Source organism: Physcomitrium patens, chromosome 21 (assembly GCF_059467195.1).
Source record: "Physcomitrium patens ecotype Gransden chromosome 21, ASM5946719v1, whole genome shotgun sequence".
Lineage (NCBI taxonomy): Eukaryota > Viridiplantae > Streptophyta > Bryopsida > Funariales > Funariaceae > Physcomitrium > Physcomitrium patens.
The window spans coordinates 5,509,274-5,532,708 of record NC_143430.1 but is presented as its reverse complement, the minus strand read 5'-3'; the positions used below and the strand labels follow the sequence as shown (position 1 = coordinate 5,532,708).

Here is a 23,435-nt window from a genome sequence, read left to right as displayed (position 1 = left end):
AAACCACCAGTTTTTAGTTGTTGGTTTGATATGGATCAATTTGTATCTAAAAAATTGTTGAATATTAGCTTGTCTACATTGTAAGGCATCTACAATCTATTTGGCTAAGAAAGCTTTTGTGGCATCTTCAACATCTATTATACCAAGTCATCATTGTACTATAAATAAATAACAAATTAACCAAGCTACTTTGAATTGGGTCAAAGACAAAGTATTCTTTTATAAGAAATTTCTTGCCATGGATAAATTAGATGGCATATAAGTAATTTAACTTGCATTTTATTCTATCAATTTGAAATTTGTCTATATCTTATATTTGTAACAATAGACTGAAAGAAATTGTTTAGATTATTAGAAGATGTCTATCTCCAACCAAAGTCATTAGTCTATTGAGAACTGATAGTTTTCTTATATTACTAATAAGCAGCTACATTAGATCAATTTATTGTTTTAATTTTAATATTGATTTAAGTTATTTTAGACTTTTTATTATGATTTTCATATTACCTTCATCTTCTTTTATAGAAATAAAAAAATAATTCATATATTGCCAAATCATTTTTTAATCACATATCTAAGATATATCAATATTATATAGTGGTTTTATTCTTAACAACTATTTGAATGGAAACATTAATTATTTATCCAGTAATAAATAAAGAACGGACTAAGGGACATCTTTGTTGTACATCTTTTTTTAATAGAAGATTATTTTGTAAAATAAATTTGATTCTTACTACACTTGTTCCATAAAAAATAATTTGTATCATATGATAAAATTGGGCATTGAACTTAATTTTTCCATAGCTCAAAATGTAAAATTTCATAGGAATTTGTCAAAAGTTTCAAAAAAATCAATTTTTAGAAAGGATAGAGGTTGTGAAGATAATTTGGTCTAATTTATATATTCTTAGGTGACTAAGATATTATCAAGAATATATCTCAAAGAAAAAAAAAAGTTATTTGGTCCAAGTATATTATCTCCATTAGTTCTTATTATAATTTCCTTTTAGTGTACATTTTGCATGATATATTTAATGAGGTAATTGGATGCTAGTTTCAAAATCTAATCTTTTCATCTCCCTTATAAAAAAGAGTGAGATGTCCTTTTATAACACATTGTAGAAAATGACTATTTTTTAAAGCTTGGTTGATCATTGCAATATTATCTCCATTTTTAATATTCCAAAAAATATTGCAAAATTCAATTCCTACTCCAATAGAACCAAGGACTTTAACTTTAGTCATTTTGTCAATAGTTTCTTCTAGTTCATTGTAAAAAAAAGAAAAAACAACTTGTCATTCATCAAAAATATAACCTTGCAAAGAATAATACAAAGAATAGTACCAAATAGAGAATTAGAAATTTCTATTGCAACTAGAGACATTTTATGTTTTTCATAAAAATTCACATAGAAGTTATGGAAACTTTTATCAAATTGATGGGATTTTCTTCGTACATCTTGAGGATTTTACAATTCAATGATCAGAAATATTAAATGTCTAATTTTAATAAATTTTAATAGGCCTTCAGCATTCCTATCACCAAATTTTATCTGCCTAATGCAATCTCAAATTCTTTGGCCTTCCTATTTCCAATCTTAATAATAACATAATTGACTTTGGGTCTTTTGAAGGATTAATTGGGATATAAAGTCTTGATCAATACCAACATACCTGCCAAAAGTGAGAATAGCATATACAAATATTGGTTTTTCATTAGATTTGTAATGCTTCCAGAAACAGACTATAACTGGTTAAAACACACCTTACAAAGCTAGTTGTTAAAGGTAGTACTGTGTCAGAGCGGCCACATTTAAGGAGATCACATAGTACATGACTGCTGAGCTCATGAAGATAAGTGCCTCCTCTCATCATAGAAAAGTGTCCTTTACATGAAACAGGATTCTGGAACAGGTCCTGAATTACATACCCAAATATCAACTGTAGACTATGAAACCATACCATTCCGTAACACCGAAGGACAATCACAAAGTGAACTGACCAGGAAAACGCATTTGTGCACTGAAACATTGAATGGGGTATGTTCGTGCGAATATTTCAGATGAAACTTGGAAATACTACCGATCCAGAGATCCTGTCGCTTGACTCTTGATTAACACTTCCTACTTTGCATCAAACATGTCCTGATTGAAGTGTTACTAAGTTTCAAAATTAAAATTAAAAACACACACCAATACCAACTGCATTACCTTGATAAATAAAGGTGATCTCACGAACTAGAATGCAGCAGTGTGGGACAAAACCTGGAACATATTGCTTAGGGCAATCATGGTACTACTAGAAATCTCCAATTTTCAATAATTTCTTAATACATTTAGCCATACGATCACTGCCCCAGAATGCAGTATGCCAAGCAATCTATGATCTGACGGAACCACAACAAATACTTACATCCACGAAAACCGTCTATTAATACATCAGCACTTGAAGCCAACTGCACAAGGACATGGCTTTCCTACACCTTAGGCAAAGTGACATACACTGACGGTGTGACGGGATACTTGATCCGATGCACCAATGTGCCATTTGGCTTAATCATTGATGAAAGCTTGTCCTCTTGGGGAGCCCGTGCCCGTAGCAATGAGAAAACGTGACTATTTAATCTCCGCGCTCTTCGAGCATTCTCCAAAAATGAGGTTACTTCCTGAAACATCATGGAAACTTGAGCTTATGGATTACATGACATTACATCCACGATCACTTTTTAGACAGACCGAAAAACTGAAAGTGATGATTCCTTGGAATATCTCTCATAAATAACACACCTCTTACTGAACATGGAGGAAAATATCACTTATCAAAATGCAACTTTTCATGAAAAAAATGGATGAGAGAACGTACAACGGGATATGAGGTCGTCCCCTTGGCCATCATTTCAATATAAGCCAGGGACGTCGACAATGTATCCGACTCGGCCACAGCAAGTACGTGGTAAGTGAAGTCGAGAAGCTCAAATCGAGTTTCTTGACCCAGAAGATAGACAATTGTGCAGCCCCCCCACGCAACTCCGTCACCATATCGTTCTTCAAAATTCTCACCTTCGATTGGAGGCTGCTGATTCTGAACCTGCTGAATGAACAACACTACCCTAATAAGTAACATGCGAGAGATCTGCTTTGGAGATGTAACTTACTCCTCGAGCTCTTCATCTATGGTCTTGTGTGTAATAAAACAACACATTGTAAAATAGCAACTTCTGAACTTACAGGAGATGTTGCTTGTAGGCCTGGAGAAAATCCTTGCAAGTTGAGCTTTAACACATGTAATATAACTGGATTAGTATTGATGAGGCTCACAATTAATAGTTATTGAAAGGTACATGGCGGTCGAAAGTCAGTAACCAGGTATGGCTGACTAGAAATCAGTCGAGACTTCATAACAAGGTTGATAACGAATGGTTCAAATAAAAATAGAAATAGGAATTATACATGTATAGTATCAAAGAAACAACACTGGAGAGAGAGCCTAAAATACACAACCCAAGTACTTCGCTTGATGCAGTTGCAAAGTAGGTATAAAACGCTTACAAACTGAAAGCTGCTATATATTCGATAGTACTCTCTGGATGTTGTGATTTCAATTAAACCGGACTTGGATGGCTGATCCCATTTATCCCTGACTCTGGCAAGCACAGCTCCAAGGTATGCAAGCGTGTAATCCAGTATGCTACCGGTTTGCAAATTATTCATATACAAAATGTCTGCACAAACAGTGAAAAGATACATTCGCATGATTTCTATTATTTACCTCATGCTCACGTATTCGTCCTCTGGAACATTTACAAAAACCTCACGTAAGGAAAAAAGAAATCTTTGTCATGATCAGTCGAAGAAAAACACCGCACCTGCCACTTGTGCCTGCTTTGCCATGGATACAAAAGCGTTGGGGTTCATACAACCTAAATTTGAAACAACTTCATCGGAAGCTTGCTTGAAGATGCTAACCAAAGGACTGAAATTATCATCAGCTAGCAACTGTTGCAACTGGCCCTCTTTATTGGGAACAACACCCAACCATGGAACTACTTGCATGAAGTGAACTGTTTCAACTTGCCTCTGGAAAAACATATCAACATAAACAGTAGTGAAAAAAAAAAAATAGCATCATTGGAGTAACATGCAATTCCAAATGCACCATGGCCAAGTCAAGTCAAGGCAAACAGTAGGCCAAAACACTCGAAATTTTCGGGTGGAAGAGGCTCTTACCATAGCAGTATCAAGAAGACTCATCCAAAAAATTAGGCTTCCTATTTCTTTCAAATTCAGTAGCATGTCACTGAAACCATCGTATGTACGTGTCCATTGTAGCTGCTCCAAAAAATTCCTTAAACATCCTACCACCGACAAGCATGACCATAGTGAGTTTTAAGTTTCAATTACACTATAAATAAACTGAAGACAACATGAATACATTGCCTCTTATCATCTGGAATAAGAAACGCATGCAAACATGTAAATTTTCTAAGAAGCCAGTCGTTTATCTCAGGAATTTTGGCAACGCAAAATCATCTTAATCTACTTTGCGCATCCCTAAGAATTCCTGATGAATGGGCATACCTTCAACGCCCCAATCATGAGAAGGGATAGCGATAGCTTTCGGCATGCTGTTGCGCAACTCCTCTATCCCAGGCTCCATATTTGTAATCTGAAAATCGACAAAAACATATATGAATCACTTTGCATGAGATGCATTCACAAATAGGTGACATTATATCCCTTGAAAGGCAAAAGCTGACCCTAAGACCATTAATGACCAGCTCGGTCCATGCAACGTTTCTTAAACAATTTCTCTAAAAAGAACCTGTATAGTATGCTCAAGAAAGTTCGATCTATTACTTCCTAAAACCCATTCCTTTGAGAAAGTCCGGAAGCATTGGTACGTGCCCATGTTGTCAAATGGACGCAGCGCATTGTGGATTATATTGGCAACGCAAAACCATCATGGACAGCAAAATTATTGAAACAATAAAAAGATAGGAGACGAGTTGCTGACCTTTTGTGATAGATTATCCAGCAAAGCCCGGACAAGCCATGGAAGTGATCTCGATCCCAATAATTTGACAAGTGCAAACATGTGCGGTAATCCAAAAAAATTGTTGTACAGTTCTGCCATGTGACCGTGAGCCACATTCAAATCCTGAAACACCAGTATATATTATCAGCTCCACAACACTGCTGAGATCGTTCACCTATAAACTGCCTTAAAGCACCCATCTGCAAAACTTAGTGTGGTAAGATTTGTACGTACTGAAGTCCCACAAAGGAAAATGGGATCAGCCTGTGGATTTGGTGGTCTCCGGACTTGTCGTTGGTATTTCACAGAAGATCTGACAAAACGCTGAGTTGTAGTGCATAAAATAAAATTTGGAAAGAAGTCGTTCTGGAGCTCGGTGTACACCTGATTTCACAGTCATTGATTCAGTAGGGTTGAGAACAAACTACTGGCACACAAACCTGCACCGTAACTGCAGAAAACTTCTTCCATCAAGAATTCGGAAGAGAATGTACACAATTTGACCGATGAAAAAGATTTCTGAAAACCTTGTGTTTCCAGAAATATTCTTTAAAACAAGACAAAGAAGCTTTTGAATTCATACCTGAGTAGCCACACGTCCTGAAAAAGATACTAGAGAAATGGTCTCAGTCATCTCTCCCATCATCAAAGGGAATGGATCCATCTTAACATGCTCTGAGAGAAGCTCGTGCGTAAGTCTCAAAATGTCCACAAGCCTTTGAAGATCCTGAAAACCAAACCAGCATGCATGTAAAGACACTGCAGTAAATGCACGTTTAGTTCAATGAGGGATTAAATGAGGAGCAGGTGTTCATGATAAGTGAAAACTTTGTCAAGTCCAAGTCACATACCACAATAGAGCAGAGATCATGTGCTTCAAATCTCTCGAACAAAAAATCAAGGTTTTCCCGGAAAATTTTATTCATACGTTGGCCGATAAGGAATGCCAAATCGATGCTGCGCCCCAGAAGCTGTCACCATAAAGACCTTCAAGTCAGACCTTTATTGATAAGCCCAACAGTGCATTCTTTTAAAATGGGAGTCTGTATCTTACCACAAATCATAATTATACGAAGACGAAACTCAAAAACCCAATTAGATCCCACATTTTACTTCAAGCTAAGAAGGTAACTAAATTTGAGGAGCAGATTATACTGACCTTCACACGCCGAATTCTAAAAAGAAGATCGTAACGCTTTGGAGGAACCTTATACTTTTCTCGATTATCTACAACTGCAAGAAATGAAAGATCCAGCATATCGCTGGTCATGCAGAAAAACCACCAATAACATCGATAAGTCAGCTACCCTAACCGAGTTTGGCTATGGGACGAAAAGTGTGCACCTACCAATGGAAAAATCAAAAGCAATAGTTGATAAAGTTCATGACTGGATTCTTTTCTAATAAAAACCTAAATTGGCACATAGAACTAAGAATACTAATCAACCTTGAGATTAATTTTTGCAATACAATTTAAAGCTAGCGACTTTAGCTACATATGCAAAACAAAGATAGTTCTCTCCATACGTGCATCGTACAAAAAGATCACTAACATGCTTATCTACAGCTATGCTTGATGACAACAATTACCTTGCTGCCCGGGATTTGTAGTAACCAAAGATGTTCTCACTCAACTTGTACACTAATTGATCAAAACATAGATCTACCTGCAATTTCAACAAACCAGAATAAACAAATTGACATGTATCTTCGTCTAAGTAGCAAATAACCACACCAAAGGTAATTAAAAAGGATAATGAGACTAAAAGTTGAATAAAACTGTGCATAAGCTCCATCATCTGGTCTAACATAAGCTCCACATTAAATACATATATTTTGGAAAAGCTGTTGAACCTCTTCCCATGAACACATAAAAAAAAATTATTACCTCAGCTTCAATTTCATCATAGAGGAATCGCTGCTTCAAGGCACGAAGTGCATGATCTGCTGCATCATTATAGACGTCGAAGGGCATAAGAATACTCTCCAGCAAGCCTCCCTCTTTTGACTCGATTACATACTCCACCAACATCCACGGCAACGAGCACTCGATTGGAAACTGGAAGAAAGTAATAAAGTCAGAATCTCAGAGCTGTAAATGAACGACTGAGGATGTTGATCTGCAACAGAATCCGAAAAATATATCCTCTAAATCGCGGTTCCACTTGACTTGCAAATTCCAGATAGAGCAGTCTATACCACAATCTGCAGTTCCCATAAACGGTGAAACAAAACTCTTTGAAAGGATCATACATAAAGTCTACTAGGTATTGTACTTCAAATGTAAATTGCATTCACTAAAAAATAGGTGAACATCCGAGCGATTTCACACTGCAGCGGAGACTAGACCTGGATAACACGTGAAGTCTCCAGATAAAACTCTCGAAACCAAAGAAATCCCAGGTCGGTCAAGTTCGCAAGTGTAGCTGTAGGCACAAACAGACAAACACTTGTCAAGCCTAGAACATGAGAAGTCCACTAAAGTAGGAATTTCTAATAAAAATATAACTTCTCCAAAGAACAAATGATGCACCTCGATAGTCTAGTATATGGGGGAAGAAAGCCAGTCTGTTGAAAAAATTCTCCAGCTGTCTCATGTCCCCTGCCGGAATATCAACATCATTTCCCGTGAAAAAGCCGCCTGACTGTTTTGGACTGCCTCCAGATACGAGCTCGTGGATCAAATACTGCAAACAATGAAGCTGCAAATATTGACGGGTCAGCATCACTGCTCAGTTACATTTACTGTAAAGCCGAAAGTGTCGCATTAACAGAAAAGACTGAAATGTGAATGCACTATTTCAAATTTGTTAAGACTAACCTTCTCCTCAATGCTGCATGGTTGCCAACAACGAAAAACCCATACAAGGACATTTATGGGCGTTTCTACTGAAGCATTGCGTTCAATGCATCCAACCCTAAAGAAATAGAGAGTAAAACCTGTCCAGCAGTTGGAGCAGCTGGTCGCGTCCGAAAAGTAACCGGGACTCCAACACCTTCTTCTCTCAATCTTGAAGCCTGTCCAGCTAGGTGACTTGTGTTTCCCATCCAATCAGCAGCAATTATTCTCATATCATTCAGTATTCTGCAAATCGAATAAATACATCAACACTGTGGTCAACTGGGATAAAGTAAAGGTCTCTAAAAATAGGTGCTAAAAAAAACATAAGTAAATAAATGAAACTGAATGAAGATGGTGGATAATTTCTATGAAATTTTTCATTCAGCGCAATCACCTAGACATCTCCTTCTTTTTCTTGAAAGTGGTGCGGAGCATGATAGCGAGTTTATTTTGAACAAACTCCTGAACTTGAGCATGCAAAACCTCCCAAATTGAGTCGGCCACGAGAGTATCGACTCTCTCCATCATAGTACCCACACCTTTTATATAACTTATCAGCTCCACCAAAGCCTTCCTTTCCAGAGGTGTGTAATTGCAACGCACCACCTGTAAATGACAGCCAAGTCATAAAATTTGAAACCACCAATATTCTAGTAAATTTTCATCCAACATCAATCCAATAGGTACAGGTGAATAAAAAGTAGAAGATGTTCTAAACCTTCTCATAATCAGTCACTTCATTCGATCTCTCAGGATCAAATGGGGTTGCGTCTTTAGCGGGTCGAGAAAATTTCCAAGCACTCTGTTCCCATATTCGCCCTGTCCACTCACTCAACAATTGAAAGCCTTCAACTATAACCAGATACATATCTTCCTTTACATGCGTACTTTCTGTTGAATCTGCATCCTTCGCCATTTTCATCAGTTGCAGCTGCAAAATGGAACAACCAGAAAGTACATACCAAACTTGTCAGCTGATGATCAAAAGAATGCAGACAGAGGTGGAAAAAAAAGCTCTACTTCAAAATTCAGCGGGCGCGGCTTGTTGGAGGAACCTGGTTCAAGGCAGCGGCAAATCTCAAGGCATACTCATCATGCTGAGATCTAATCGTCACCATATGATTTACAATAAGGTACTCCCTCTGGTACTTGCTGCTAGTTAAGGACCTCATGATATATTGGTTAAAACGTCAGTAACGATTAACAGCAAGATCATCTGAATGTAATTTCTCGCATACTCTTCAAAGACCACTATTGATTCGTGGCTTTTCATCTGAAAAAGCCTTAAAGCGAATTAAAAAGACATCGACCTATGCATCAAAAAAACCGTGCCAGTAATTGCATGTAGTCAAAACACATACATTAAAAGAGCTCTAACAGTCAAAAACCAGTCACTGACAACAAAGTAAGTTTCTTCGAGAGGATATTCTGAAGCTTCTCGGGGGCTTAGTTCATGTGGCAAAGGAACCCCAATTTGTCGAACCTGGGCTGAAACTTTCTGGAAGTATGGAGCTAGTTCTTTGAGAATGCTTGCAGGGGCTAGATGCAGGTCCGGAAACGCAGGAATAACTGGATCCCCCTGCAGCACAAAAGATTAAAAGGTTTAAAGCTTAACAGGATATGAAATTCCGACCTCAACGAGCTAAAAAGCATTAATTTTCATGTGATTACACTAGAGGCAAAAAATGAAGAGCATAGTTTCACTGCATAGAGTAGGCCACAACTCAAAAGCCTTCTGCGAACATTTAAATATCAAATAATCAATATGGATAATGTCCAACCCTAAAGATGCGTATAAGTCGAGGAAGCTTGATTCTCTTAAAGAACGATTCTCCTTCTTTTTCTCCAGATGTGGCAAGAACCACCAAGACGGGCAGCACACGAAGGAGACAATGCCGCTCGGAATAAAGTAAAACACGATCCGATTCCAGAGACTCGAGGCAAAACAGAATGAGGACTTGCAAAACGTCCTCCACACTTTACAGAAAGTAGTAACAGTCAAGGTAGCAAATAACAGTCCAAGAAATTTTGAAGAGAAAAACACTTAAGCTGGTAGGAGTACCAAGGATAGCTTATGAAACAATGTTACGGAAGGCTCTGACACTATTTGACAGCAGACTAAACTGTCAATCAGGAGGATACCCATTTACCCGAAACACCTCTGCTTGTAAGTTCAGGAGTATTGTCCATCTCGTACTGAGAAAAATCTGGCCACATGACAGCAAAACAAACTAAGGCTTGACCAGCATTAACTTATTCTACGAAGATTTTCAATACATGCACCTAAATGGGATAAAACTTGCGTGTGGACCAGATTCCTGCCCTAATCAAGGAGCATTCGTTTAAATTGACAATAAGGGCATTTTGATTAAAAAACCTGCAAATCATCAAGTTCTTCACGCATCCCATCGGTGTCAGGCCATTGCGTGCTGATTTGGGTGAACGTTCTGCAAAAATAAACCGTTTCACTTTGTAGATGAGCGTGAATTGCTTCAAAATACATAATTTCAATTCATTTGGAGTATTAGAATGAAAAAGAAATAAATGAACACCTTGAGTAGTCCGGGAGACTTTGTGTACGAAAATAATGTTGTGGCTTGCAAAAGAATCAGAATAAAAAGATTTAAAAGAACGAGCTTGAAAGCGAGGAAAGAATGAGCGAGCTTAGCATAATAGGACTTCACCAACTGTAAACACAGACCTCTTGTACCAAGAAAAGTCGTTCGGAATGCTGGCCTTCGCATTCTTAAGGTGATCCAGCTGCAAAAGCACATCAAGCAGCCTCAACATGCCCCTGCACACACATAATCACTCTTATTAGCACTGGTGTTTAAAGCAATCATTATAGGGACTGCAAAATTCATTATCAAAAATAAATAAATAAACAAATAAAAGACTCACTTCATGATTTTATACGTCTGTAAGATCGACTAATAGAATCATTTACAATACCTGTAAGCAATAACTATTGTAAACTCATTATTGCATTTCTAGGACATAAGTATGAAAAATGAGGTAAAACCACCAAACCCATGGTTCACCTAAAGATATATTTTGAAACAAGCTTTTTTCGATATACGCGTATCAAGTCATGTGTATCGAACTCACATCAAACAGTATGGCCAAGAATTATACTGTCCAAAATAGGTGGAAATTCTCAATGTGATAACTATTTGAGTATATAAACCTTTTGTGGCACACGTCCAGAAGTCTACAAACCCCTAGTTTTTATTGAATGCTTTGATTGAAACTGTCAGAAGTTTAAACGGTTATGAGTCTTACGAATATAAAAAGTTCCTCACGACAGATTATTGAAAGACGATTACGGTATTTTAAACAAGTTGTGTTGAGAGATTCAAAACTTGAAATTTTACAGCTGATATTAGCCAGCTCGCTTTTGATCCTTAGCATGACAGACTTTGAACTTGAGCTGAAGAACTCATGTAAAGGAACTTATCCATGAAAGCATAAGGGTAAGAAACCTGTGCTGTACCACATGTGCGTGACTGTAGGACCCTTGACTTTCTTGTCAGATCGCGAGAATTTATGCATATCGCTGGCGAGCTGTTAGGAACCCACCAATTTAGAGTACCACAAGTCAACAAGAGTATACACAGTGCTTGTTCCTAATGAATTCACTACAATAGATAAAAGCTTCCCAACTATATAAACCAAAACCATTATCTATCTGCTCGCCGTAATAAAGAACTTGTATAAACTATGAACTTATCCGACATATTAAAATAAAGGCCAACCTTACCTTAGTGGAAGCAGCAGCTTGCCATCGCTGCATTCCACGAAGACGACCAATTTCTACATCCAGCACCTGATACGTTTCCAGGTACAAGTCTCCTTGACTTTGCTTCATGGACTCTGGTAGCTGTTGTCTCGATTGCATACAACCGGCATAATAAGAATACCATAATACATGGACTAAATGTACCAAAGTGTAAAAAACGCTAAATTAAAACGCTGGCTTCTTCAAGAAAAAAATCCGTTGACTAAAAAGCAAATTATTAAATACAGATAACGTTCTAGGTGGCTGCAATTACTGACTTGCGGCAAAGCTTTAACACAGCTCCGGTAGGAGTATAGGACAGCCACAAGATCACGTCCCTCCATAACGAGAGTATCCTGGCCCACAGACAAAGGTATCTACAGTGAGCAGCGGCTGTTGAAAATATACATGCAGTCACCAACGCGGATCTTTAGAGCAGTCAAGAATTAAACAGAAAAAAATTCTCAAACAACAAACGTCTAGAAAACATACCAACTGGGTAATTGCAACTGTATCCTCAGCAAGTGAGAGCTGGTATGCTGGCACGTCCTCATAGTCTGAGCATTATTGCATGGTAGAAATCACAAAATTAGGAACAAAAAATAACAGTGCACCGAAGACTACACTTGATACCAGATGTAAGATATTGGACACCACCAAGAACTGATATATTTACTAGAGATTCTTAAAGCCCCAGTTCTAGCTTACCGTACAGCAGGTGATCCTACGTATTCGTGCTCCTTCTATCAACCTATGCAACCAAACCAGTCGACAAAGCAAAGAAGCGTACCTAATGGACTTTCTGTACTGCTGCGACCACCAACTAGAGTGACAGCAAGTCCTTGGATGTCAGGCTGGTCATCCTGTCAGTACAAAAATACAGTCAACTTTAGCTCGAAGAGCCGTTCGTCGTCGTACTGATTAGAACAGTTATTCATGCAGACGGTAATCTGTAATATTAAAATAAAATATATATTTTAAAAAATATATATAAAAAATCGTCTGACAGAAGTTTCCGCTACTACTTCTACAGTTTTCCGACTATCAGTTTCACAATGCTCCCGGTTAAAGGGTCGGGCAGCATAACCAAATTCACCTCAAATAATTCTACTTGCTGAATCTAAATTTGGTGCATGGCACAGGAGCACGAAGAGACAAGGAATGTACACAGATTATTGATTCAGGAAACTGGCCCCAAATTGATTCCGATTCTAAGTCAAGTAAAAGTGAAAGGAATTGCAATGGCCAAAAGCAGCCATACGGTTTCTAGCGTTGCATTCACCTATTTCTGCCGATAAAATGGACACATTATCCTCAGTTCAAAACCAAAAATCTCAGGAACGAGAAACTTGCAGCTGTAATCCCACTTCTCAAGTGTGTACAGACAGTGAGAAAGAATCTCCGCCGGTCTATGCTATTTACGGTGGACAAGAACTAGTGATACTTTGGAAACAGGTAATTCTACTAAGATTTTCGTAACTTTACAAGGCACCCATGCCCAAGCCGACTCGTCCCTGGAATACTTTCAGAGTAAAACATGGAGAAGTAAACTCCGGCGAATCGATCTCAGTTAACTTTTCTGGCGTACAGGGAATAGAAGGTGGATTCAAGTACACGTTTATTCTGTAAGGTGGAGAGCCGGCCAATCAACGACGATGCCTACCGTCACTGCTGCTCAAATTTCTCTCTTCCGGCTGTTGAAGCCTTCGAATGAGACTGTGAACGGAGAAGGGACACGCGGATTCGATAACCAAGGCTCCAAAATTGAGTTCACGGACAGTAACTAGCATCTAAACAGCCCTGAAAGTGGTGATAAAGGACCCGATTAGGTACTTCAGTCTGGTGACAGCCAGTTTACTGGATTCACTGGCAAGCACTACTGTAGTGGTCGTTACCGACACTTGAATTTTCTTTCTCGCCACATTCGCCGCATCTAGAGGAATAAATAAATTTGGGCTTCTGAAGGATCGCGGACCCCTTAATTCATCCACTACATCAACTGCTTGGATGACGTCCAAACACCCGGTTTGTGCAACTCATTCATGCTGCATTCGCAAGGCTACACACATCTCTCATCTCACTTGATGGGCCGTTCCATAAACCACGAGCGATATCGTGCAACTGCATCCTAAAAAAATTGCTCAATCAATAGCATTGACTAGTCCAATCTTTATCAAATTCATATCCCTGTCCTGCACTTAAGGCACTAGCATTGCTATTTTCCCAAACCGTTCCGCGTGACGAGCTGCAGAATCTACGCAGTAACTAAAACCTCACGAAAACCTGAATAAAAAATCGAAGACATCATCTATCTTGCTGCATGCCAGTTCTGAACCGCAACAAGTATCTCCAAGATTCGAATTCTGAAAACCAGCGCGGCATTCCAGTACCGCGCATTTCCTCCAAGCCGCCAACGCAGCTTTAGCGAGATCATACTTTCGCAACGCACTAACCAAAAACACTGACACACCATGGGAAAAAAAAAGAAACTAAATAAACTAAAGACTAAAATCGTAGAAAAGTAAAATAATAATAATAATGTTAATAACAATAATAATAATCTAGTCACAGATCTAGCACAATGGCAACAATCACGAACCTCAAGGGAGAAGGTAGCAAGGGCTGCCACAGCCTCCTCCACAGGAACAGCCATTGCGACAGAAGCAGGATACAGATCTCCCCGACGAGCGCAGCCCCTCACATATTCTCACCACACCAACAAGCGCGCAACTCACACGACAACACCCTCGACAGTCGACACGCCCTGCCAGCCTCGATTCCAGAACCACAACTCAAACCCTAAGCCATCACCACAGCGCCTGCAATCCACAGATCCTCGTTCCCCCTTCCACTCCCCCCTCTCCTTGCTTCCCTTTTCTTTCCTCCGTCCTTTGTCTACCTCAAACCGACGCGCAAAACCTCAAGATCTTGAACAGAGACAGAAAGCGCCAACATCACGACGCAACAAAGGGAGCAATAACAGCAGCAGCAGTAGTAGCAGCAATAGCAGCATTAGCATTGGCATTGGTAGTTAAGAAAGGGAGCGAGCAAATGTAGGCACCGATCTCGGAAAGCGTCGTCGTCGTCTCCATACCCGCAGGGCTGCTGCTACTGCTACCACTGCTGCTTCTGTTGGCGTCGCCACCGCACCCCCTTCCATTTCCCCTCCCCGTTTCTATTCTCGAGCCCCCCTATTAGTATCCGTATCCGTATCTAAACGGAAGTATGTAGGTTTGTGTAATGTATTTGTGTTGTATTGTACTAGTATGATGCGGGGGTATGCTACGTTGGTTGCGCCCGGCAGAGTGAGAGTGAGAGAGTCAAAAGGGTGGCTGCTCTTTTTGTTTTGAGTTTTTTTAAAATAGTTCATGATATCTGTAGATAACTATGTACATATGTTGTTTTTTTATTTTTTGTTTTGTCGTAAGAATATGTCTGAATGTGTGTGTATGATTGGTAATTCATGTCTGGATTGGAGGTACCCCAATTCCATCATACAATTCCATTCACATAGTTTGTGACAAATTAAGTACAAGATTGAATCCATACTTGTGTAGAGTCACAATAAACAAAATCTTAATTCAAAGGTAATAACTTAGATTTTTCTTTTAGTTTATGTCATTGTTATTACTATTACTGTTATTATGGGATTTAATATATTATGGGACTATGGGTTTAGATCATGAAGTAAGTAACCATTTTAAAAAGATGAACTGGTATCATGAATTTTAAAATTATTCATTTAATTATATCTAGCATTTAGATTCATTCAAAAACAAATAAATACATCAAGATACAAATAAATGATTATTTTAATATATATATATATATATATATTAACATAAAAATCTTAATAAGTAAGATCAAAAAATTAAAATTTTAGAAAGTGAATAAATTTTCTTAAGCTTAAAATTAGATAGTATAATAATGTATTAAATTTAGTAAGGGTATTATTTTCACTTCAGAAATAATACATGTCTCATTGTATTAAAATTAAAAGTATTGGTCTATGTGCAAAATAAATTTTGATTCAAACAAATATTTTTAATACTATTGACATTGGCATTTATGTTGATTGCCATCAATTAATAGCTATTGCTTCTACTATAAATCTAATATTTTTGTAGCTAATTCTAACATTGTTAATTGATATTGCTTATTATTGTTTTAGACCATGTGTTGATTATTATATTACATTAAAATATAAAAAATGTGACCAAGAATCGTACAAATATACTATATTAAAAGAATAAAGAAGAAATAATAATAAAATATAACATACAGATAATAAAATATAAATAAAATATTTAAAAAAAAATTAAAAGAAAATTAATTGCATTGTTAAAATCTAATATTAAAAATTATTTTATTTATTTATTAAAAAAATCATAATATTATATATATATACCAATACATATTATATATTAGTTAATTATTTTAATATATTATCTTTAAATCAAATCAAGGAATTATAATACTATTATGCAAATTTTTTTGTATATTTTAAAATATTAATTAAATAATATCTTGATTAAGTAAGATTATGTCTAAAATTTATTTATAGAATATCTACATAAAATATATAAATAAATTTTATTATTAATTTAAATATAAATTTATAAATTAAATAATAATTTTAATATTTCTTTATTATTTGGTAATAAAAGTAATCAAATTATGGTATTATAATATTTCTTTGATTTTATAAATCCATTACATGGAATATTTTTTTAATTTAAACTTTAAAATATATTAAATAATTATAAAATACTCATATATTAAAACTAAATTCACATATATACATATATTTTTGTACATATTTTTTGAATAAAGATATTTTATTAAATTATTTAAAAAATTATGAAAACTCTCAACAATGCACAATTTTCTTAGGTTGAGTTTTATAAAATTACTTGTAGCAATTGCAACCTTCTTGGACTTAGACACATCCATCATCTAGGCCACCATGTCAATAACATCATGTTGATAAAGAATCATATAAAATTTCTCAACTTTAGCAAACACTTAAACTAACATTGCCTTGTCATTATAGTTAAGAATAATTCTTAGTATAGCTAAGTCTAAGAATTGCTTATGAATCTTAGATAAAAAAATCTTCACAAATAGACTCTCAACAAGTACACTTCTTAATTTTACTGCAAATTGAGCCAAACAATTATACATGGTATATAAGATATATATTTTTTTACATCAAAAGTCTTGAATGTGTTGCATTTGGTTATATCTAAAATTCCAATACTTATTTTTTAAGTATTTAATAAATATTTGGAAGAGCTAAAATGATGGTGGCTCTCTCATTGTAAACAAAGTTATCTTCATTGCTTCAATTATTCTAAATAAAGTAAATAGAATGTTATCAAAGACCATTGTTAATTATTTTTTTTATTTTTTTGCTTTCTTTTGAAGATATTTCAACTTTTACTTTATGTAGATCTTCTTTCTTCACTATAGATATTATGCTTGAAATAGCACCTCCTTTAAGATCTAAAATAAATTCTGTTATTATTTTCCAATAATTCTTCACTTTCCACAATTCAAGTAAGTATTATTTATTCCATCTTCCATAAGTTTGAAATACCTCATGCTCCAAATATTGTAATAATTTCTCAATGGTATACCACTCATTGAAAGTGGAAGACCTTTGGTACTTTTCTTTAATCCACACTTGGAACTTGAGTTTCTAATTAGGCAATGAAATATCTTTAACTTATCTTCAAAACCAATCTCTCACCATGTTACAAGGATTGTCTTCCATCTTATAAAATGTATCTATACTTAAAATTTAAAGCCTCCTAGTAGTATCCAATGCCAAAAGAAGCTAAAAAACTTCATTAGTATTCACTACTAGCTTAAAGCCTTAGAAGAGATTATTATTCAAGTAAGTTGGTAAAAAAAATTGATAATATTAACTCCTAGCATGTACCATAAAATAAAATAAACTAATTAAATATTTACAATTGTTTTAAGATTTAAGAGCAATATGTATATAATGGGGTATAGATAAGATATTTGTAATGTTGATGTATAGAGATAGGTAGTTGGAGCTATTTTTAAGAAATTTATAGAAGTTTCTAGAATTGAGACTAGGTTGATGGTATATGTGGGATCTACTATAGAACATTCTACAAAAGGCTTAAGGCAGTTATCTTAGTAAGTTCCACCATTAAAAATATTCTAGAAAATTCCAAGATAGTTGGATAAAGTATAAATAGCACTAGCTAAGGCCATTTGGATATTTGATCGAGTATGGATTCAGTTCTTATTTCTTAGTAAAGTTTGGTTTTGTATTTTCCTATTCAATTTTGTTTTATTCTCTATTATTTTGTTCCATCTTTCATATTCTATTCTATTTAGTTTTGTTCAATTGTGTATTGGTCTATAGTATCTTACATTATAATAGGATTTATATTGCTATAGATTAGAATGATCTTAAATCTTAGAGAGAATCCAATCTCATTTCAATGTGCTTGCAACCACCACCAAGCTTTGTAATTCTCTAGTCATCACCTTCAAATTATTATAAGTCTAAAAAACCAATAAATAAAAGAATTTTACAAGCAATTAGCTTGACTTCATTCCTATGATATACCTATTAATATTAATTAGCACAACATAAAATAGATCAATACTAAAAATCTTTAGAAATAATATCCACAACTAAAAGAAGAGACCAAAGGCAAAATCTAAAAATCCATATTAGATCTTTATTTCCAACAATACAAAAGTAAAAATTACAAATAAACCAAATAATCAACATCTATATGCGGTTGGAAGTCACAAATTAAAAATAAACCAAAGCAATTAGCATCCACTTGCAATTGATGGTTACAATTATAATGTCATAGATATATATCTAATGTAATTATTAACTATGTAATATGAATAGATAAAAGTAAGTAAAAATAGATTAATTTCATAATATCTTGTAGCAAAGCTTTTGAGAAGCTTTTTAGATACTATTTTAACTTAAGATGTATTTTTAATTGATTTATAGATTAGAAACTTAGTCAATAAGCTAATTATATACTATATGTATTGATAGCTTGTGAAATAAGCTAATTTTGTGGCGCCCATATAAAAAACTTGACTTGCAAGCTAAAATATGTGTTATGCAAAGTCAATACATTTTTGGAGGTCCTATAGAATGTCACCATATAGATCTTATGTAGATAGTATATATAGAGGCAAGAGTGAAGCCTTCTTCACTCTTGTCAATTCCTTTCTTATTTCTAGTCTAGTTTCAAGAGTCTCTAGTTTCCTTGTCTTTTAGCAATAGCCATTTCAGTTTCTTATTTAATATACATACTTTTCTATTTGTATTTTTTCATATTTCTTTGATAGAGTCTCACTTGTTTATTTGCTTTAATCAAGTTCTAATTGTTGAAAAATTGATAAGAATATACTTACAATATCAAAGCTTTATCTTTTCTTCATTAAAAGTAAATTATTTCTTTTATTGATGTGACTTAAGTTTGTTAGGAATTGCAGATTATCTTCTTTTAAGCTGATATTGTCCTTAGTATTTTTTTCTTTGTTTTCAAAACTTTTATTTTATTTATCTTGAATAATATTGAAAATCTTTTTTTCTTTAAGTATTAGTATTGTAGAGCTTCTTGAAATGAAAAGTACAATGGTACAAATGCAAGAGCAATTAAGGGAGTTAATACTTATGATACATCAATTCAATCTACTACCACAATGAGCAAAGATATAGAATTGATTGGAGCTGCTTCAACATCTGCATCAAATCATGTCTCTTCTTCTATAATATAACATCTTTCTAGTATTAGAAAACCAAGGATTGCACTTCTTGAGAAGTTTCATGGCACAAGATCCAAATTTCAAGGATTAATCAATTAATTACAACTTGTAATTGAACTTCAACTCCAAAGCTATCTAACTCTAGGATTGTAAGTTAGACTCATTAGTACACTTGTTTTAGAATCAATATTATTGTAGTTTTTATCTTTTTTTGAACGACAAAATCTAATATTTGATAAATCAAGAAACTTTTTTAGTAGAATTTTAATTTATATGTAGAAAACATGATATAATTTGTATTGCAATTAATAAGGTTTGTGTTTTGCAGCAAGGCAATCAATAGATAATGTTATATGTTTACAGTTTCAATAACTTGCAACTGATATTAAATGAGATAATGCTGCATTTGTTAGCAAATCTTTCTATGGGTTATAATATGAGGTAAAAAAATTCATTCTTAACTTATATGATCATCAAACACTAAGTCAAGCAATTGACTTTGTTGTGATTTTGAATTTTGATTTGAGAGTTGTACTAGTGCACTTCAACATTATTATAATTCATTGATAATGCTAATGTCTTTTCAACACATACATTTGGAAGTAGAGGATATGAAAATTAATGTAATATATTTTAAATCTCTTACTAAGCAAGAAATGATTTCTTGTTTTCAAAAGGATTATGCTTGTATCATGGAGAATCTAAGCACACTGCTCAACATTCTCCTAAGAAGCAACACAACTACAAAATGAAGAGTATGGTTGTCAAAGAACATAGTATGTCAAAAAATAAATTTGCTTAACTATAATAGGGACCATGTGGTTGGAACCTTATACAACACTTAGTGAAGTTCCTATTCTCTCCTTAGAATCCTCTCTTTATTTTATGATAAATATTATTATATGACCTAAACATCATAAAGCCTATATCTTATTAAATTTAGGAGCCTCAACATGTTTTTTAAATGAAGAATTTGCTAAAAGACATAATATATCTTTAGTGAAGAAAACTAAATCTATTCATGTAGAAGTCATAAATGGTCATTCATTAGCTTCAAAAAATGTTACTAATGAAACCCTTCCTATAAAGATAACAACTTACAATTATAATAGCTTTGTAATATGTAATATTATTAAATCTCTCTCTAATCCAATCATTTTAGGTTTATCATGGTTAAAAAAATATAATCCAAAAATAGAATAGATTTCTTCTAATCTTGATTTTTTTAAAAATATAACTAAGAGTATAATTAATTAAATAGAAAGTCATAAATCTAATATAATTAAACCTATATTTATAGATGCAAGAGCTCTTTTGCATGCTGCAAAAGAATGATTATCTTATGTCATTTATGTTGTACATGTTTTTAATGGTGGAAAGACTTCAAGTAATATTTCAAGCCAATATCAAGCTTTTCAAGATGTATTTGAAAAGAAGATTGTGAATATTCTACCAAAACATTGTTCCTATGATTACTCAATTGATCTTCAGGAAGGAACTGAATCGCCTTTTGGACCAATTTACAATATATCACAAAATGAGTTGACTAAATTCAAAGAGTATATTAAAGAAAATCTTACCAAGAATTTCACATGTCATTCCATATTTTCAATAAGAGCTCTAATTTTATTTGTAAAGAAAAAAGATAGATTATTGCAAATGTGTGTCAATTATCAATGACTCAATAAAATCACCATCAAAAATAGGTACTTGCTATGTTTGATATCTGCATTTTTTCATCAATTGAATCAAGCTAAGATTTATATAAAAATAGATCTACAAAGAATATATAATCTAGTATACATCAAAAAAAGAGATAAATAGAAGATTATATTTTAAACAAGGTATAGATAATTTAAATATAATGTCATGCCTTTTGAACTTATAAATGCACCAATAGCTTTCCAACATCTAATGAATGATATTTTTTAAGAGTTTATATATGACTTTATTGTTTATTATCTAAACAACATCTTAATCTATTTTAAGAAGATAGAAGACTATGAACTTCATGTTGGTTATATGCTACAAAAACTAAGAGATGTGAATATCAAGGACATAAATCTTAAAGAAAGAAAACCTCAATTTACTCTTGTGTCATTCAAAAAGACCAAATCATTCAAAGATGATATAATATTAGACTAAAATGCCTATTGCAAAAGATAAGATGACTTTGAAAGACTTGAGATAAGACTTAGGACTAAAAAAGCACTGACAAGAGTGAAGAAGACTTCAATCTTGCCTCTATTTGTACTCTTAATTAGGAACTACATGGCGATGTCCTATAGGACCTCCAAAACGTACTAATTTTATAAGATACATATCTTAACTTGGAAGATAAGTTTTCTATAGGTACGCCATATAATTAGCTTATTCTGCAAGCTCCTAATACATTGTTAACTTGTTGACAAAGTTTCTAACTTATCAATTAACTACAAATACATGTATATTCAATCCAACAACTATGAAGCTTTCCTAGAAGGTATTATAAAATTAACTTACTTTTATCCATTTTTATTTGCTTCTATCTAATCATATAGGAATTTATTAGAATATGTTGTTATAAAGTAATATGACTAATAGATGAAAGTGATGAAGAAATTATTATATTATAGAAGATATTACTTCAAATATTATAAAAAATTAATTTAGAAAATAGACAATAGTTCAAAAAAAAATCAAAAGTATAAATGTTAATTTTTAAAAAATAGGCTTTTTTTATTTCATAAGGCCATATTTAAGGCAAAATAAGGTAAATTAAAAAAATAAAAATATGAGCATATATAAGAAGAAGTAAGGAGTTGATTATTGAAAAAAATTATTCTACAAGGCAAAATTTGATACTCAGAGATGACCAATTATTAACTTGGGTCTAAATCCGACCCTAAGATACAAAACTAGGCATCTACTGCAACTACAAGATCTTTTAATAGATCAAAGAGTAAAGTTTGATAGCAGACTTAACAGTATTATTTTGAACATTGATTTTGATTGATTTGAGTTTATAATAACTTTGTAAGGACTTTGCAAAGTTACAATTTTTTTGGGTGACTTTGGAATTTGTAAAATAATAGGAGTATTACGTTTTAGAGAATTTTGTAAGTTGGGTAGTAGATCTATAATTCAAATTTTAAAGACATATGAGAATAGTTGTTACAAGTGTATGCTATAGGTTTGAGCTTGATAAAATAGTTGGATTGGAGTAAAATTTATATGTAAGAATAATAGACTTGATTTTCTATACATATGTGAATTTTTAGAACAATTAAACAATGTAAGAAGGAGATATTGGTGCTAGAAGACCAGAATTAAGATTGAAAAAGGAGGCCGACTGACATTTGAGCAAATTTTGATATTTTTTTATTTGGTAAGTTTGATTCTCTTCAATTTTTTTGTGCTTGTTGCCAACTTAGTTGTTGAAAAGTAGATAAAATTTTAAACAAGATCATTCGTTTATTTGATAGATATTAAGGTTCTAAATTGTCCTAAGGTTATATTAAATTGGTTAGGCTTTATTTAGGGTTTGATTTAGGATTAAGATTGGATTAAGATTTAAAATTTGGTTAGGAATTAGGATTAGACTAAGATTTAGGATTAAAAATTTAATTAGGTTTTAAGGTTTATGATTTGGTTAAGATTTAGGATTTAGGATTTGCTTAGGATTTGGAGTTTAGTTTAGGATTTGATTGAAGTCTATTAGATTTTAATTAAGATTAAATTAGGACTTAGTTGAGATTTATTTAATATATATTTATAATTATTTTAATATTTCTTTAGGATTTTTAAAAGATTATTTTAAGGTTTATTGTGGATTTCTTTTGAATTCTTTTAAGATTTCTTTTTTTTTCTTTTGTAATTTCTTTAAGGTTTTTATTGAATTTTATTAAAGCTTATTAAACATTTTTAAGGTTTAATTAAAATTTATTTAAGATTCTACTAGAGTTAAGATTATGTTGTTGTAATTTCTATTCTATCTTCTATAACCAAGTGCCTAGT

At 33.8% G+C, this 23,435-nt stretch overlaps 1 protein-coding gene across 4 annotated transcripts; it reads right to left on the bottom strand.

Moving 5' to 3' along the window:
- Window positions 1-2,281: 2,281 nt before the first annotated feature.
- Window positions 2,282-14,811, bottom strand: LOC112274313 (protein PIR). 4 transcript variants are annotated; one of them, XM_090245624.1, is made up of 32 exons: window positions 14,719-14,811; window positions 14,257-14,421; window positions 12,448-12,520; window positions 12,150-12,214; window positions 11,936-12,013; window positions 11,640-11,759; window positions 11,373-11,443; window positions 10,581-10,673; window positions 10,257-10,326; window positions 10,022-10,086; window positions 9,661-9,856; window positions 9,308-9,458; window positions 8,935-9,029; window positions 8,598-8,810; window positions 8,274-8,485; window positions 7,978-8,122; window positions 7,571-7,739; window positions 7,387-7,463; window positions 6,926-7,096; window positions 6,628-6,704; window positions 6,197-6,299; window positions 5,889-6,008; window positions 5,621-5,764; window positions 5,272-5,421; window positions 5,017-5,160; window positions 4,581-4,668; window positions 4,230-4,357; window positions 3,869-4,079; window positions 3,552-3,724; window positions 3,231-3,275; window positions 2,866-3,093; window positions 2,282-2,668 (listed from the first exon to the last, which is right to left on the bottom strand). In XM_090245624.1, the coding sequence occupies exons 2-32, from the start codon at window positions 14,308-14,310 to the stop codon at window positions 2,480-2,482; spliced, it is 3,918 nt and encodes a 1,305-aa protein (XP_090101750.1). In that variant the 5' UTR covers window positions 14,311-14,421; window positions 14,719-14,811; the 3' UTR covers window positions 2,282-2,479. The 4 variants fall into 4 exon arrangements, with proteins under 4 accessions (XP_090101750.1, XP_073385954.1, XP_073385955.1 ...); XM_073529853.2 differs by lacking the exon at window positions 14,719-14,811 and having other exon boundaries at window positions 14,257-14,537; XM_073529854.2 differs by lacking the exon at window positions 14,719-14,811 and having other exon boundaries at window positions 2,866-3,090; window positions 14,257-14,537.
- Window positions 14,812-23,435: the final 8,624 nt, after the last annotated feature.